Source organism: Nilaparvata lugens, unplaced genomic scaffold (assembly GCF_014356525.2).
Source record: "Nilaparvata lugens isolate BPH unplaced genomic scaffold, ASM1435652v1 scaffold711_1_2, whole genome shotgun sequence".
NCBI lineage: Eukaryota > Metazoa > Arthropoda > Insecta > Hemiptera > Delphacidae > Nilaparvata > Nilaparvata lugens.
In genome coordinates, this window is record NW_024092868.1 from 1 (window position 1) to 17,448 (window position 17,448).

The following is a 17,448-nucleotide window of genomic DNA, read 5'->3' on the forward strand; positions in this document are numbered from 1 at the left end:
AACCAAAGTTGATCAAATACTGTCATTATAACGTGGACCTCATTATAGTAGTTCTTTTGTAGTGAATCTATGTGACGCTGGTAGTCCCTCATACTGTGCCGTTCTTACACTCTCATCCCTACAAAGCAGTAATAATAGACAGTAGTCGACAGTAATCGGCTTGAGTTAACAAAAACTCTGCTTAGTGCCGGTTGCAAAAAGCCAGTTAAATTTTAACCGTGATCAATTCCACGAGAACCAATCATAGAAGCTGTCTTTTTAGAAACGCCTTCTCTGATTGTTTATCGTGAAGTTAATTACGGTTAAAATTCAACCGGCTTTTGTGAAACCGGGCCTTAGAGTTTGAAACATAAACGACCTATACAATGGGATATCTACTTAAGCTATATTTTCTCTATGATAATACACTAAAAAGTCTTAAGACTAATTCTCTATAGGAGAATTTTTAGTGTAACAATAATACCGTATTCAGATTGGAATTACCCATCTTATACTAATAAAGTAGGTAGTCCTGCTTATCTAATTCTAGTAGTATCGAATTCTAATGAAGTTGCTGTAGTAGGCCTCTACTAATTTTCTGTCTGGGGCGCTTTTTACGTGTTTGCCTGACGACTGTCAGATCACATATTTGAAAAAGTATTTGAGCTTCGTAATTTTTGCTGAGGTTACTGCCCACAAGAAAAATTCTATAGTGAGGTCCACGTTATAATGACAGTATTTGATTAACTTTGATGTTGCTATCCTTGTCTATCATTCGACAAAGCAGGTAGTACTATCCTTTTCTAGCTCCACAACGATGCCAAATCTGTTTTTGTCGATGTAGAAATATAATTAATTAAGGCAGATGATAGGCAACGCTGTTCTTCTATTTCTATCCACTGCCATTATAACGTGGACCTCACTATAGTTGGGTTCTGAATTAACGGTGATTCAACTAACAGTGTTCATGAGGATTGGATAAATAATGATAATTTATAGTAATCAATTCTTTATTAAATAAAAAAATCTGGTGTGGCGCACTCACACAACTTTCCTTGGCGTTATAAAAATTGATCACCTGACGCTAGTGTTCACGCGCATCTCAAGTATACTATTCTAAGATCTGAGTCAGCTGGTGACAGGACAATAACGCTGGAGACACACGAGGTCTGCTATCTCTTCATAGTGAATGATTTAATAGAATCAACAGTTTGCAATTGAATTATCACATTTTCTCGAATTTCGAGCTTATTTTCAATTTTAGGTGAAAATTTTACTAAACATTAATTGTTGAGATTTTTATGCTCAATTTTTTCCACTTGAAAGGTTTTGTTTAAATTGTATCTGAAGCCTGATAATTGGGAATCTAAAATCAAACTTTGCATAGATTGGGTGGAGCTCCTGAAATTTTTACAGATATAGGACTTGTGACAGTTGATAGAGCTTATCAGTTACTATTTTAGGTATAAATTTGATCAAAATCGTTGGAGCCGTTTTCGAGAAAATCGCAAAAAACCTCTTTTTGACAAAATTATCGTCATTTCAGCCGCCATCTTGAATTGCATTTGATCGAAATCGTTCGTGTCGGATTCTTATATTGTAAGGACCTCAAGTTCCAAATTTCAAGTCATTCCGTTGATTGGGAGATGAGATATCGTGTACACATTCACTCATACACACACACACACACACATACAGAGTGTGTATACAATACCCAAAAACCACTTTTTTGGTCTCAGGGGACCTTGAAACGTATAGAAATTGGGGTACCTTAATTTTTTTCGGAAAGCAAATACTTTCCTCACCTATGGTAATAGGGCAAGGAAATTAAAAAGTAAAGTAAATTCGTATGGCTTTTGTTGGTGGGGAGTCCCTTGCGGGAAGGTCCCACCGCCTGAATATATAATTAAAGCCGTCAATGGGCCTTACGACTGTCATACTTCAGCCGGGACCGACAATTTAACGTGCCCATCCGATAACACGGGAGTGATCTGGTTAAAAAGCTTTTGGTAATGATTGGGTTTGAACCCGGGATCTCTATGCTGCTACGCAAGCACTCTATCCACTAGACCACGGATCACTCCAAGGAAAGTAAAAATACCACAATATCAACTACACAAAAAAAAAACTCTTTATTGCCAAAAAACAATGTCCAGGTATACAAAATCAAAGTACATCGATATAAAGAATGAATATAAGGTTTTAGTTTATGTTCATAATTATTGCATTAATCAGTCTATAAAAAATATTTTCGATGAATTTACGGAAAGTTTTCTAGTTTTTGTTTGATTTTTAAATTTAATGCATATTTTTTTACAATTATAGAGTATTAATAGTATTTTTATTATATTATTATTAATATAATTAATATTAATTATTAATAATTAATTTAGTATACCCTGACATACAGTCTTCAGTTGTGAGAAACCTTTGATTCCAGTCTTTGCTCCAGCCACCTTACAAGCAAATTCTACACTTTTGTCCAATTCATGTCCTGAAAATGAATAATAAACTATTTTATAGATCCGCATATTTTCGCATATTAATAATAATTGATGAAGAAATCTAAGTAAAGGCAGGGGCACATATAACCGCGCCGAGCCTGACGTACAGACGAGCTAAGCCCACGACACGGTGATGGTAGGAGAAGACACATATCCGTGCGACAGCCGAGCGGCAGCAGTGTCTCAGTTCTGTAGTGCTACTGTGGTCTGATTTATGAATGTGTTAAACTATTGTTAATAATATGGAGTGGCCGTAGTCGAGTGGATCAGATGCTGGCTTCATGATTCAGAGGTCCGGGTTCAAATCCCGGCCCGGGCAAGATATTTATCTCGAGCCACTACCGTGTTTCGGATGGACACGTTAAGCCGTCGGTCCCGGCTGCCTAAAAAGCAGTCGTTAGGTCATGTCAGAGGCCCTGAAATTGATCAGTTGCAACCTGAAAACTCCGACACCAGACCTGAGCCAGCCAGGTCACTCGATATTATTATTATTTATTTATTCATTTATTAGAACAGTCACAAACACGATATTTGGAAAGAGAAACAGACAATTGCCCAAAACTTCTTCAATTCCTTGATTTTGGCACATAAATAGTCCAAAGTGAGGTTAAGTTTAAAATTTCTGTTTTCACCAAAGATTAACACTCAGAGAATAGGTATTCGAGATATGACTGATGAATTTTGAATTTCGAAGGGTTGATAAGTGCCGGAAATAACACTAAACAATCCGAAAGTTTCAATAATATTGAAAAAAAAATTATTATTGTTAATAATATAACACTATTAAAGCTTGTTACATCCGATTTAGATTTATATTTCTCAATTTTAAACTAATTACATGTAGACACAAAAGATGAGAATCATAGTGCTGGTATTTTATATTTCGGAGCATAACAATACCACAATCAGTCAAGTATCGGAAATATATATCAGCAATAAAATTGTTATCTACTGCCTTATGAATCTAAACGTAATTAGTTTTAAATATAAGACACAGTCACTGGTTCCTTCTTTCATACTTTTTTGCTTATTTTATCATTTATTATATTATGTGCCGGTTGCACAAAAGCCGGTTAAATTTTAACCGTGATTACTTCCACGAGAACCTATCAGAGGTTCTTATCAGAAAGGCCTTCTCTGATTGGTTCTCGTAAAATTAATCACGGTTAAAATTTAACCGGCTTTTGTGCAACCGGGCCTCAGTCTATCATACCTTTGGCTTAACATATTTGGTTCTACTTTTACTTTTGGTTTAACTTATTTTTCCGTTCAACCATATTTCTCATCACTTTGATCGTACAAAACTGGAAATTCCGTATCTCTTCAATAAGTTTTTCACTCTCTATGTTGAACGAGGCCGCACCGTCTCCGTCAAATTTCTTATTTTTAATATTCTTTCCGAAGAATGGACATTGATATGTCCAAAGCTCCGCCAATTTATGTAGATGCATAACAATATAATTATCTATAGTTATTATATTACAAATTACTTTTTCATATCATATACTTTCAATAATTATTTTCTTAGTCTATATTATGTAAATTAATCTATAATTTTGCTGTATTGTAAGCTATTGTATATAAGTGTATAAACCAGTATATATTGTAATCTACATAAATAAAGTACTCAATCAATCAATCAAAAAGTAAACTGAACTATAGTGAGGTCCACGTTATAATGACAGTGGATGAAGATAGAAGAATAGGGATGACGATTCTCTGCATTAATTAATCATAATTCTACACTGTCAAAAACATAATTGGCACCGTTGTGGACCTAGAAAAGGATAGTACAACCGGCTTTGTTGAATGATAGACAAGGATAGCAAAACCAAAGTTGATCAAATACTGTCATTATAACGTGGACGTCACTATAGTCGGTGACGGTGCTGACGTGGTGCGGTAGTATGTGTCCCTACACGTTTGAAAGCATTTGTTTTCTCACTCGCCGTAGTACGTCCGACACTCGGCAGTACCGAGGCGTGGGCTCGGTGCGGTTAAGTGTGTCCCGGCCATAAATCTGTATGAATTTACCTTCATTAAGACTATGTATAAGGGCAGCCGCAAACGTATCTCCGGCTCCCAGAGTATCAACTGTTTTTTGCTGTAAGAAGGCTGGTGAATGCTTCAAGCCAATATTGTCAGTGTATCCTGTCGCACCCTCCGTTCCCCAGACACTTATCAATGTGGCTCTACAAAACAAATGTTCACTATTATTCAATAGAATATTGAATAGAACGACTTCGAATTATTCACTTTTCCAATAATTCAGTAACTATCTAGCAGTCTAAAAACGGACATAACAGGAATCAGCTTGGACCATTTCTGGAATGTGGTGGGAAGAATTACCAAGTAGTTAACAATTTCACGTACTTAGGAAGTTGTGTGACCATTGTAATGAGGAGCAAAAAGAAATTCAAAAACGTATCCTTGCCGCCAATCGCACATCTTTCTCATTACTGAGCATACTCAAGAATAAAAATGTACACCGTATATGTAAAATAGAGCTCTATAAGAGTATAATAAGAACGGTGGTTTGCTACGGTAGTGAAGCTTGGACTATCACAGCCAGAACAGCGGGTATCTTGGATGTGTTTGAGAGAAAAATTCTGAGAAGAATCTATGGACCGGTTTGCGAGGATGGACAATGGCGCATACGTACGAATGCTGAATTGAAAGAGCTTTATGCAGAGCCCCAATTATCGGCCCACATAAAATTGATGCGCCTCCGATGGGCAGGGCATGTGCAAAGAATGCCTGAAACACGAGTGCCAACTGCCAAGGAAAGTGTTGGTTGGTCAGCCTGGAGGAAGACGACCTGTAGGGAGACCAAGGGAGCGTTGGGAGGATAGAGTGCAGAAGGATGCTAATGAAATGTTACAATAAATTAAGGGGATGGAAGAGAGCGGCGTTAGATAGAGATGGATGGAGGCGTATTTTGGTTGAGGCCAGAGCCCGATTTGGGCTGTAGCGCCATTGGAGAGAGAGAGAGTCTAAAAACGGAAACCGAGGAATATATTGGTGGACCTATGGTTTTGAAGCATACATTTAAAAATTTACTTTGTGAAAATAATTAAGGACTGAAAATGTTGTGAAGTGAACAACAACAAGTCTTAACCTATTTTGGACTATGTGTAACCTTATCTAAATTTGGGAGAGGAATAGCACAAGGTCACCTTATATTCTTTCTCCCCCTATCATTTTGATGATTTACTTATTGTATGAATCAATAGATAATAAGCTTTTGACTTATACCATAACCACCTCTAATACAAGGCCCCGTCCTACGATATTGCAACGTCGCAGTGTAGGCCTAGAAACTATAACATGATTGGTTAAATACCAGCTGATCTTTTTCACCAATCATGTATCAGATTCTAGGCCTACACTGCGACGTTGCAATATCGTAGGCCGGGGCCTTAGAGGTGGCTATGCTTATACTCATATTTGTGAAGAGCTTTCGAACGCTTTTTGAAATTATTGTCTCAGCCAGAAATTGAAAAATGATTCATTGTTTATCTCAAAACTGTTTCATTAAGTGGTTAGTTTTTTTTTCAATAAGGATATATCTACCTCAATATTACCTCTACTAAAACATAGAGAATGTCATAGAATTTTGGCTGCCCATAATTACAATATGTCAATTACTTTGTGGCTGAATAAATTATGTGATTATTTTGTATCTTTTTCGACAGTCGTCTTCATAGATTAATGTAAATATCAACTTGAATATATAATTTCTTCTGTTTATTTGGAAAAAAGGAAAAACACAGTTATCTAATTTGTTTTGACAATAAAATCAATATTTTATGGTAAATACAGTGAGATTAACTTATACATTCAAACTGTCTGCATTCCTTATTATTAAGACTAGCGTTCCCCATTCAATCAGTACTAACATATCATATTATTCAAAGTTGGAATCTGAATCTTCATTTATTGAAAAAATGCCAGCATTTCCAATGAATAAACTAACTTTTTTGCCCCACTTGGATGTAATGAGCTGGTTTTCGTGCGTCATATGGAGGCCGAAAATGATTGTTTTCTGACCAGGCCGGTAAAAGTTTTACGGCCCTAGGGCTGTAATAGTACATTTCGCACCTAGGGCCGAAAATGAGACTTTTCTGGCTCGAAATCGGTTTTCAAGTCCGAGGCCGTAGGCCGAGGACTAGAAAAGATTGAGAGCCAGAAACACATTTTTGCCCATGGTGAGAACGTTATTTTTCGCCACACAGAAAAATAAACAATATAAATATGAGAATAATTTATTGTTTATTAGGCACTTCCGAAAGCAAAGGAAGGTCATAGCTCTAGCAAATCTGAGGTAATCTGAATATCAGGAAATTGTCCAAGTATTTTTATTTTTTATTCTGATTTGTCTAAATAACCTAAAAGATTATGTTCAATTATGTAAGAGGTTGAGTTTATACTTTTTATTCTTCCAATTGACAATAAGATGATTTTATTATAATGTTTTGATTCTTGAATAATAAACACAAATAATGAAAAATTTTTTTATCAGCTGTTTTAGCACTGAAATTTGGCCAATCTGAATGTCAACGTCAACAATGCTTGTTGTCGTTGACTTCGGAAGTTTAGGTTAGAAGTTCTATCCTACTCTGAAAATCGAATTTGAATAATTTATAATATATAAATCTATTCATCCAAATAAAATGATATTATCTTATTGCAGAATACTTATTCAACTCTAGAAGCATAAACTGATTCCGTTTCATAAACCATTTTGTAAACACGTTCACATCAAATCAGAATCAGCTGACTTCAAGGTTATTTTACAGCCCTAGGGCCGTAATAGTATATTTCGCACCTAGGGCCGAAAATGAGACTTTTCTGGCTCGAAATCGGTTTTCAAGTCCGAGGCCGTAGGCCGAGGACTAGAAAAGATTGAGAGCCAGAAACACATTTTTGCCCATGGTGAGAACGTTATTTTTCGCCACACAGAAAAATAAACAATAAATATGAGAATAATTTATTGTTTATTAGGCACTTCCGAAAGCAAAGGAAGGTCATAGCTCTAGCAAATCTGAGGTAATCTGAATATCAGGAATTGTCCAAGTATTTTTATTTTTTATTCTGATTTGTCTAAATAACCTAAAAGATTATGTTCAATTATGTAAGAGGTTGAGTTTATACTTTTTATTCTTCCAATTGACAATAAGATGATTTTATTATAATGTTTTGATTCTTGAATAATAAACACAAATAATGAAAAATTTTTTTATCAGCTGTTTTAGCACTGAAATTTGGCCAATCTGAATGTCAACGTCAACAATGCTTGTTGTCGTTGACTTCGGAAGTTTAGGTTAGAAGTTCTATCCTACTCTGAAAATCGAATTTGAATAATTTATAATATATAAATCTATTCATCCAAATAAAATGATATTATCTTATTGCAGAATACTTATTCAACTCTAGAAGCATAAACTGATTCCGTTTCATAAACCATTTTGTAAACACGTTCACATCAAATCAGAATCAGCTGACTTCAAGGTTATTTTACAGCCCTAGGGCCGTAAAACTTTTACCGGCCTGGTCAGAAAACAGTCATTTTCGGCCTCCATATGACGCACGAAAACCAGCTCATTACATCCAAGTGGGGCGAAAAATAACCTTGAAGTCAGCTGATTCTGATTTGATGTGAACGTGTTTACAAAATGGTTCATGAAACGGAATCAGTTTATGCTTCTACAATTGAATAAGTATTCTGCAATAAGATACTATCATTTTATTTGAATGAATAAAATACAGATAAGATATATATTATAAACTATTCAAATTCGATTTTCAGAGTAGGATACAACTTCTAACCTAAACTTCCGAGGTCAATGACAACAAGCATTGACGTTGACATTCAGATTGGCCAAATTTCAAGTGTGCTAAAACAGCTGATCAAAAACTTCATTATTTGTGTTTATTATTCAAGAATCAAAACATTTATAATAATATCATCTTATTGTCATTTGGAAGAATAAAAAGTATAAACTCAACCTCTTACATAATATTTTACAGTTATGTTATGTATGGTTGGCCAGAGGGTAAGCTTAATTCAGACATGGAAGATATGAGACCATTTTTCCAAAAACAACATGAATTAGTTACAGAGCAGGGTATTCTGATGTGGGGACATAGGGTTATTATTCCTTCCTGTTTACGCAAAGCTTTGCTGTCAGAATTGCATTGTGGACATTTAGGCATTGTAAAAATGAAAGCTATGGCAAGGTCGTATTTTTGGTGGCCAGGTATAGATGCTGATATAGAATGTTTGGCTAATAGTTGTGGAGCTTGCTTAGAACAAAGGCAACTCCCTTCTGAGTGTTTTACATGTGTGGGAATTTCCCAAGAAACCGTGCGAAAGAATTCATCTGGATTTCTTGGGTCCAATCAATTCACAAATTTATCTTATAATCATTGATGCACATTCTAAGTGGTTAGAAGTAGAGAAAGTGAATTCTACAGCTGCTAAAGAAACCATTTCTAAATTGAGACCTATTTTTGCTCGTTTTGGTCTCCCTCAGTACCTTATTTCAGATAATGGCCCACCTTTTACATCTAATGAATTTAATGATTTTCTCAAGGCTAATGGTATTAGACATACCTTTTCACCTCCTTTTAGACCGGCGACTAATGGACAGGCCGAAAATAGTGTAAAAGTAACAAAAAAACGAATAAAATGTGCTCTTCTAGAAAATGAAAATGTGGAATTGGCTTTGTGTAGATTTTTATTAGCATATCGAAATGCGATTCATGCTACTACAAATGAGAGTCCTGCTATGTTAATGTTCAATAGACCATTGAGGTCACGTTTGGATTTAATTAAACCAAATTTGCAAAGGGTTGTTTATGATAAACAAGTGGAAAATTATCGGGGAGGTAAGACTAGGGATTTTATTGTAGGGCAACCTGTGATTGTTAGAGACTACAGGGGACAAAGGAAATGGATTGAGGCAAACATTGTTGACAAATTAGGTCCAGTAACATATTTGGTGAAACTAAATAATGATGTAATTTGGAAACGTCATGTGGATCAAATTGTTAGTGCGCATTACACAGCTAAAGAAACGACATTCACACGTGATTTATTGTTGACACCACCGAAAGTGAGCTTAGAAGTGGGAGTTCAGAGAGATATAATTAATCTGGATAAGGCATCGCCAACTGATCACATCCCAATCCCCATTCAATCCCCTGGCAGGGAATTACCTTCCAGGATTCCACAAAACGGAAAGTCACAGTCTCAGCTGTCGGGTGAAGTGTCTAATCAAACATTTATAATATATCATCTTATTGTCATTTGGAAGAATAAAAAGTATAAACTCAACCTCTTACATAATATTTTAGGTTATTTAGACAAATCAGAATAAAAAATAAAAATACTTGTACAATTTCCTAATATTCAGATTACCTCAGATTTGCTAGAGCTATGACCTTCCTGTTTTGCTTTCGAAAGTGCCTAATAAACAATTATTCTCATATTTATACCGGTATTGTTTATTTTTCTGTTTGGCAAAAAATAACATTCTCACCATGGGCAAAAATGTTTTTCCGGCTCTCAATCTTTTCTAGTCCTCGGCCTACGGCCTCGGACTTGAAAACCGATTTCGAGCTGGAAAAGTCTCATTTTCGGCCCTAGGTGCGAAATATACTATTCCCATACAAGCTGTGATGACAGTATTATAGCAAATCTTACTTTAGAACAAATAACATAAATTTAATTAGGCCCAGTTACACAAAATAAAACTGTTGAATTTTAACTTTGATTAAGCCCTACTTTAATCACACGTCTTCCGCTTCTCTGATTGGTTCTCATGGCATTTAACCGTAATTAACTGTAATCTCTGTTAAAATTCAACATACTTTAGGGAAACCAGGCAAGAATAATGATTACCAAATTACTCACCCGTTTCTTGTTTTGTGCTTGAACTTATGTATTGTTTCACTCATAGAATTGCAACCAGAGAAAATAGCAAAATCCTTGCCCAACAGAACTACATCTGCTAGTGTTATGAGTATCTCCTGTTCAGATCGTGGTTTCTCGATTTCAACTGAAATTTTCAACATAATTGTCGACTTTTCTCTCCATTCTAGTAAGAATTTCATCATTTCGGTGGTTTGTTTAATATTCCGACCCTGGAAATGAAGATTTTCACATCTTTTAAAATATTCTCTTGGCTTTTGATTAATAATTATTATTGTTTTTTCTAAGATTTCAATAATAATTGATTTTTAATAAAATTACTTTACTAACCTTCCGGTAGTCGCGCCCTATTCAATCACACGAGCAGTCGCGTGTTGCATTTTGTACAACATCCAATTTTCCAAGTGTTATGTACTCTGTTTACTGTCAAAACATATTAATTAATTGTATAATTATTTTCTCCATCTTCTTGGATTATTTTACGCCTATGAACATTTGGATGATTACCATTTCATAGCCCAATAAGGTACATGAAGCAAAGACATCAATTCTGCGTTATTGGTTCGTTTACAGTCCCCTTATACAGTCTTTCCCTATCTTATGCACTGACGCGACTAAATGGCTCCTAAAGACTGTACCATTGCTCGGTTGATACTGCAACTCAGTGGAGTGATGAGGGGAAAGTTTTGGAATGCATATAGGTGACTCATTCACCGACACCACCCCATTCAATAGTTTTGTGCAGCAAAAAACTGACACTCTTGTAGCCTACTTTTTACAATAGCGCGACTGACGGAAGGTTAAATAAAACTGATTGTTACATTTATAATGAGAATATGGAACTTACTATTTCGGGTGAAAGAAATCTGACAAATTGTTTCTTTTTTTAGATTTTGGATACCTATCAATTTTCATCGTTTGCCATCACTTTGCTAGCAAGTTAACAATCTTCTCATGATTGAAAAAACTAGTAGTTCTGTGAACAGTAGACCTCACGCAGTATTCTCACCCACAAGTACCTGATTGAAACTATAGACCTTATGGAAATACAGCAATAGACTGGCTTCTCCACACATCTGTGTAATCACTTGTCAGCTGATTTATGATGAATAATTCTATAGTCTGATTTCTACTCTAATATTGGCGTATGAAGGAGGCTCCTTTTTCCTTTTATATTATCCTTGAAATGCAAAATTTCCAAAAACTTTGTATATACTTCGATGCGCAATTTAAAAAGGAACATAGGTACCTGTCAAATTTCATGAAAATCTATTACCGCGTTTCGTCGTAAATGCGCAACATAAATAAACATTTAAACATTAAGAGAAATGCCAAACCGTCGACTTGAATCTTAGACCTCACTTCGCTCGGTCAATAAATTATTCACTAATTTGTAACCCAACTTTAAACAATCAATGTTCTAAAAATTTTGGAACAGAAGAAGTTTTGGGCTAGAGCATGCCGATATTAAAAATGAAAACTCTGAATTTGACACCAGACTTGGGTCAGCCAGGTCACCCGATATTATTATTTAAATTTCAAAATTGTTATTCAATAATTAAATAATAACTATAAATAAACTAATAATAAGTATAGCCACCTCAAGTATACCCAATAATATGTTGAGGAATCAAATTAATACAAATTGAACCAGCCAGATCACCCGATATTATTGACCGAGCAATGTGAGGTCCAAGATTCAGTCGACGGTTTGGCATTTCTCTTAATGTTTAAATGTTTATATGTTAATAGGTATGTTTATAGCGGTAATAGATTTTCATGAAATTTGACAGGTATGTTCCTTTTTTAATTGCGCGTCGACGTATATACAAGGTTTTTGGAAATTTTGCATTTCTAGGATAATATAAAAGGAAAAAGGAGCCTCTTTCATACGCCAATATTAGAGTAAAAATCAGACTATAGGATTATTCATCATAAATCAGCTGACAAGTGATTACACAGATGTGTGAAGAAGCCAGTCTATTGCTGTATTTCCATAAGGTCTATAGTTTCAATCAGGTACTTGTGGATGAGAATACTGTGTGAGGTCTACTGTTCACAGAACTACTAGTTTATTATCATTAAACGAAAATCCAAATTAAAATGCTGTAATTCACCCCGAAGACTTCTGCTACTGCAAATATTGATAACAGGGTAAACAGCTAGATGGAAATTCGATGAGCGCTACTATTCAGAAATTATTTGTCAGCCCGGGAATTGAACTCGGTACCTCCTAATTGCCGGTCAGGAATGCTTACCCTAACTGACAATCTCTGGATATTTTGGAATAGTAGCGCTCATCGAATTTCCATCTAGCTGTTTACCCTGTTGCAGTAGCAGAAGTCTTCGGGGGTGAATTACAGCATTTAATTTGGATTTTCTTTTAATAACAATAATTAATTTATTAGCTTTTGAATAGTATTGCATTGTATTGTAATTTATTCGCCAAATAATTTTACAGACATAAATCTACAATCACAAAATAATAACAAAAGTTAACAAAAGTACAAAATTTTAGAAGTATACAGTACAATAATAAAAATTAACAATATTATGAGTAACTAATTGTAATAATTGCAATATCTTAGTAATTTTCATCTGTAGACCCGATATTATTATTATTATTCCGATGTTAAAATTGTTATTCAATAAATAAATAAAAACTATAGCCTACCTCAAAGTGTACCCAAGAATATGCTGAGAAATCAATTTTTTCGAACTCGTGTATCTTGAGTTCCGGAAATGATTTATTTGAGTGTATTATTGTTCTGGACCCATTCTGTTTATTGATTATTACTGTAGAGAGAGGCAAATCTTGGCCAATATGGCAGATACAATTCTCAGTGCTGATATTATTCTCACTGAAATCCTTCATTGCAAATCTGTAAATTAAATAAAAGTTGGTGATTGGTTGATGATATACAATTCACTGTACATCAGAAACCAGATTATAAATATTATTTAGCACCTAGGCTACAAAATTTTCTTTATAACAGAAACATTTATGTCTATAGTGAGGTCCAAGTTATAATGGCAGTGTTTGATTAGCAATGTTATTGCTATCCTTGTCTATCATTCAACAAAGCGGATAGTGCTATCACTTCATCGCTTTGCTCTGTTGCCAGATCGTCTTTTAACAATGTAGGATTAATAATTAACAAAATATTTCATCTTAATAATGAAAATTAATTATAAATTTATTGAAAAATATAATTTCTTGCTTAACCTTCCGGCAGTCGCACTGTTGTAAAAAGTACATAAGAGTGTCAGTTTTTTTGCTGCACAAAACTATTTCATTTCATAATTTCTTTATTCATAAATTTGTACAGTGTATACAATGAATAGAGTCAAAAATATATATCTTTGATTAGATACAATTAAAAATAAAATACATAAAAATAAAACATCTACAGAATACAACAACAGAAACATACAATACAATTCAACTCATAGGAGCTGATCTCATTCATTCAAATATTCTTCGATATTATAAAGAGCTCTTCCAGTTAAATATCTCTTTAATTCCAATTTGAATTTATTGGGATTCAGCTCTTGTTGGATTCGCGTCGGTAGCTTGTTATAGAACTTGGCTCCTATGTATGTGGGCTTCTTCTTGTAGAACTCAAGTCTATGGCTTTGCAAATGTAAAAGTTTATCTCTGTTTCTAGTGCTGTACCTATGATAATGTCCTAACGTCAAAATATTTCCAAGATTTTCTTTCACACACATAATTGTCTCAAAGATTTAAAGACTGTAAACTGTCATTATATTTAAGTGAGCGAAATGTTTTTTAACTGTTGCTATGGGGTCTAGGTGTAAAATTATTCTTGAAGCTTGTTTTTGTGCTTTGAGAATTGAATCCATGTTCTGATTTGAAGTAGATACATAAAGACTTATACCAAAGGATATTATAGAGTGTATGTAGGCAAAATAAATCATTTTTCGCGTTTCCATTTTACGAGTCATTTTTCTAAGAGCATATAATCCACTCAATACCCGTGACAAAACCCTTTTGTGACATGTTCTGTCCAATTCAAGTTTTGATCGGTACTGTTAATCCCAAGAACTTGGTAGAGGTGGACTGAGAAATGACTTTGTTGTCCAAATTTATTGAAGGAAAAAATGTTTTTACCTGCTGTGTAGTAAATGTCAATAGGTTCGTTTTACTCATAGTAATTATTAATTTATTGTTCATCAGATGTTCTGCCAAAGTGGAGAGGTTTGATTCTATTATCTCAATAACATTCTGGGATTTGGCTGATATTTTTAGGTTTGCGTCATCAGCATACAAAACTAGCTCACTATTGCCTTCGAGATATGGTATACCTTTCATATTGAATGGGGTGGTGTCAGTGAATGAGTCACCTATGCATTCCAAAGCTTTTCCCCCATCACTCCACTGAGTTGCAGTATCAACCGAGCAATGGTTCAGTCTTTAAGTGCCATTTAGTCGCGACAGTGCATACAATAGGGAAATACTGTATACGGGGACTGTAAACGAACCAATAACACATAATTGATGGCTTTGCTTGATGTACCTTATTGGGCTATGAAATGGTAATTATCGAAATGTTCATAGGCATAAAATAATCCAAGAAGATGGAAAAAGTAATTATACAATTAATTAATATGTTTTGACAGTAAACAGAGTACATAACACTTGGAAAATTGGATGTTGTAAAAAATACAACACGCGACTGCTCGTGTGACTGAGTAGGGCGCGACTACCGGAAGGTTAATAAAATAAAAGTGATTCTTTCAAACGATAATGAACAGTTAATATTACATCAATAAACCTGTACCGTACCAGCCACCGTCTATAGAAGGCATTGACAAGACAGAGGATCGGCATCGTTTTTCTCCTATCTTTCTCCACTGCCTTCATAACGTGCACCTCACTATAGATTTTTTAATTATTTTAATATTCTAATACTCACTCACTGAATAGATCGTTACTCATACTCCCAAGGAATTCACAGTCAGCTCCCAACTGTGATAATACTGTACACATATTTGATGCATTTCCTCCTCTTTGCATGCAATGCTCTACAGATCTGAAAAATCAAGAAATTGTGAAATTTTGGTATCTTGATCTCAGGAGCTTTGATTTCCAAGGTTTTTGGAAATTTTGCATTTCAAGGATAATATAAAAGGAAAAAGGAGCCTCCTTCATACGCCAATATTAGAGTAAAAATCAGACTTATTCATCATAAATCAGCTGACAAGTGATTACACAGATATGTGGAGAAGCCAGTCTATTGCTGTATTTCCATAAGGTCTACAGTTTCAATCAGGTACTTGTGGATGAGAATACTGCGTGAGGTCTACTGTTCACAGAACTACTAGTATTAACTGTAGCCCACATTCTTGTTTAAAATAATCAAATACATTTTTAATGATTGAATAATTGACCGAGCGAAGTGAGTTTTAAGATTCAAGTCGACGGTTTGGCATTTCTCTTAATGTTTATATGTTGCGCATTTACGGCGAAACGCGGTAATAGGTTTTCATGAAATTTGACAGGTATGTTCCTTTTTTAGTTGCGCGTCGTCGTATATACAAGATTTTTGGAAACTTTGCATTTCATGGATAATATAAAAGGAAAAATGAGCCTATCCTTCATACGCCAATATTAGAGTAAAAATCAGACTATAGAATTATTCGTCATAAATCAGCTGACAAGAGATTACACAGATATGTGGAGAAGCCAGTCTATTGCTGTATTTCCATAAGGTCTATAGTTTCAATCAGGTACTTGTAGATGAGAATACTGCGTGAGGTCTACTGTTCACAGAACGACTAGTAAATATTTCCATAATGTAGATGAAATATTTTGTAAATCAATTACATTTCTAAATTGTAAAAACACGATCTAAAAGAGACCTAAAAGAGGATAGTGTCATCTATTTTGTCGAATGATAGACAAGGATAGCAACACCAATGTTATTCAAATACTGCCATCGTAACATGGACCTTACTTCAATATTTTAGTTAATGAACGTACCTTCTGTCAGAATCTTCATCCGGAAAACATTCACACACCTGAACAATGTCCACGCAAACAAGTCCGACGCAAAGTATTTTCCTTGGTTTCATTTTCAAACTGATGTATAACCTCTTTAAACGCAAGAGAGCTGGTAGGTGGTGAAATAAAAATGAAATTTAATGAGAGCTGGTTAAATAAGTTACCAACAATTGTAATAATATTATTAAACGAAATTCCAAATTAATATTAACAGATTGAGTTGATTGACTGAAAATGTAGGCCTAATGATATGCGAAAATAACTTTTTTAATACCTCCATTCCAACCAACGCTAAAAGTTTAAAGTTTGGAGTCTAACTCAGTGTAAGAAAGTGTGTTGTGAGATTTGAATCAAACTTATTTATGTCAGTACACACCATACAGAAGTATCAATACCTACCATCTAACCAATGCTGACAGCTTAAAGTGAGTCTCACTAGAACAGCTGATAAAATGTGACCTTGACACGATTTCTAGCACAGTGAGTTCTACGTTACAATGACAATGGAGAAGATATAGTGAGGTCCACGTTATAATGACAGTATTTGATCAACTTTGGTTTTGCTATCCTTGTCTATCATTCGACAAAGCCGGTGGTACTATCCTTTTCTTGGTCCACAACGGTGCCAATTATGTTTTTGACAGTGTAGAAATATGATTAATAATTAATGCAGAGAATCGGCATCGCTATTCTTCTATCTTCATCCACTGTCATTATAACGTGGACCTTACTATAGGAGAACAACGTTGCCCATCCTCTGTCTTGTCAATGCTTTCTATAGACGGTAGCTGATACAGGTTTATTGATGTAATATTAACTGTTCATTCTTGTTTAAAATAATCAATTATATTTTATTGAGCAAGAAATGATTTTTTCAATAATTTCATAATGAAGATGAAATATTTTCCTAATTATTTTTAATTCTACATTGTTTAAGAGGCAATCTGGCAACAGAGCAAAGCGAGAAAGAGATAGCGCTATCAGCTTTGTTGAATGATAGACAA

The 17,448-nt window shown here is 34.7% G+C and overlaps 1 protein-coding gene across 3 annotated transcripts; it reads right to left on the reverse strand.

Annotated features, from left to right (window-relative positions):
• Positions 1-2,110: 2,110 nt before the first annotated feature.
• On the reverse strand, positions 2,111-16,999 carry LOC111053451 (ketohexokinase). 3 transcript variants are annotated; one of them, XM_039445517.1, is made up of 6 exons: positions 16,844-16,999; positions 15,357-15,473; positions 13,094-13,301; positions 10,402-10,631; positions 4,518-4,675; positions 2,111-2,473 (listed from the first exon to the last, which is right to left on the reverse strand). In XM_039445517.1, the coding sequence occupies exons 2-6, from the start codon at positions 15,455-15,457 to the stop codon at positions 2,364-2,366; spliced, it is 807 nt and encodes a 268-aa protein (XP_039301451.1). In that variant the 5' UTR covers positions 15,458-15,473; positions 16,844-16,999; the 3' UTR covers positions 2,111-2,363. The 3 variants fall into 3 exon arrangements, with proteins under 3 accessions (XP_039301451.1, XP_039301452.1, XP_039301450.1); XM_039445516.1 differs by lacking the exon at positions 16,844-16,999 and adding an exon at positions 16,424-16,774 and having other exon boundaries at positions 2,121-2,473; XM_039445518.1 differs by lacking the exons at positions 15,357-15,473; positions 16,844-16,999 and adding an exon at positions 16,424-16,764.
• Between the last annotated feature and the right edge of the window lie 449 nt (positions 17,000-17,448).

Excerpts from the sequence above, each read along its gene's own strand:
- LOC111053451 (XM_039445516.1), bottom strand. The coding sequence starts at position 16,515 with ATGAAACCAAGGAAAATACTTTGCGTCGGACTTGTTTGCGTGGACATT. Across the intron at positions 15,474-16,423 it reads GATGAAGATTCTGACAGAAG|ATCTGTAGAGCATTGCATGC; the intron begins GTACGTTCATTA and ends TTGATTTTTCAG. Across the intron at positions 2,474-4,517 it reads TATACATAGTCTTAATGAAG|GACATGAATTGGACAAAAGT; the intron begins GTAAATTCATAC and ends ATTCATTTTCAG.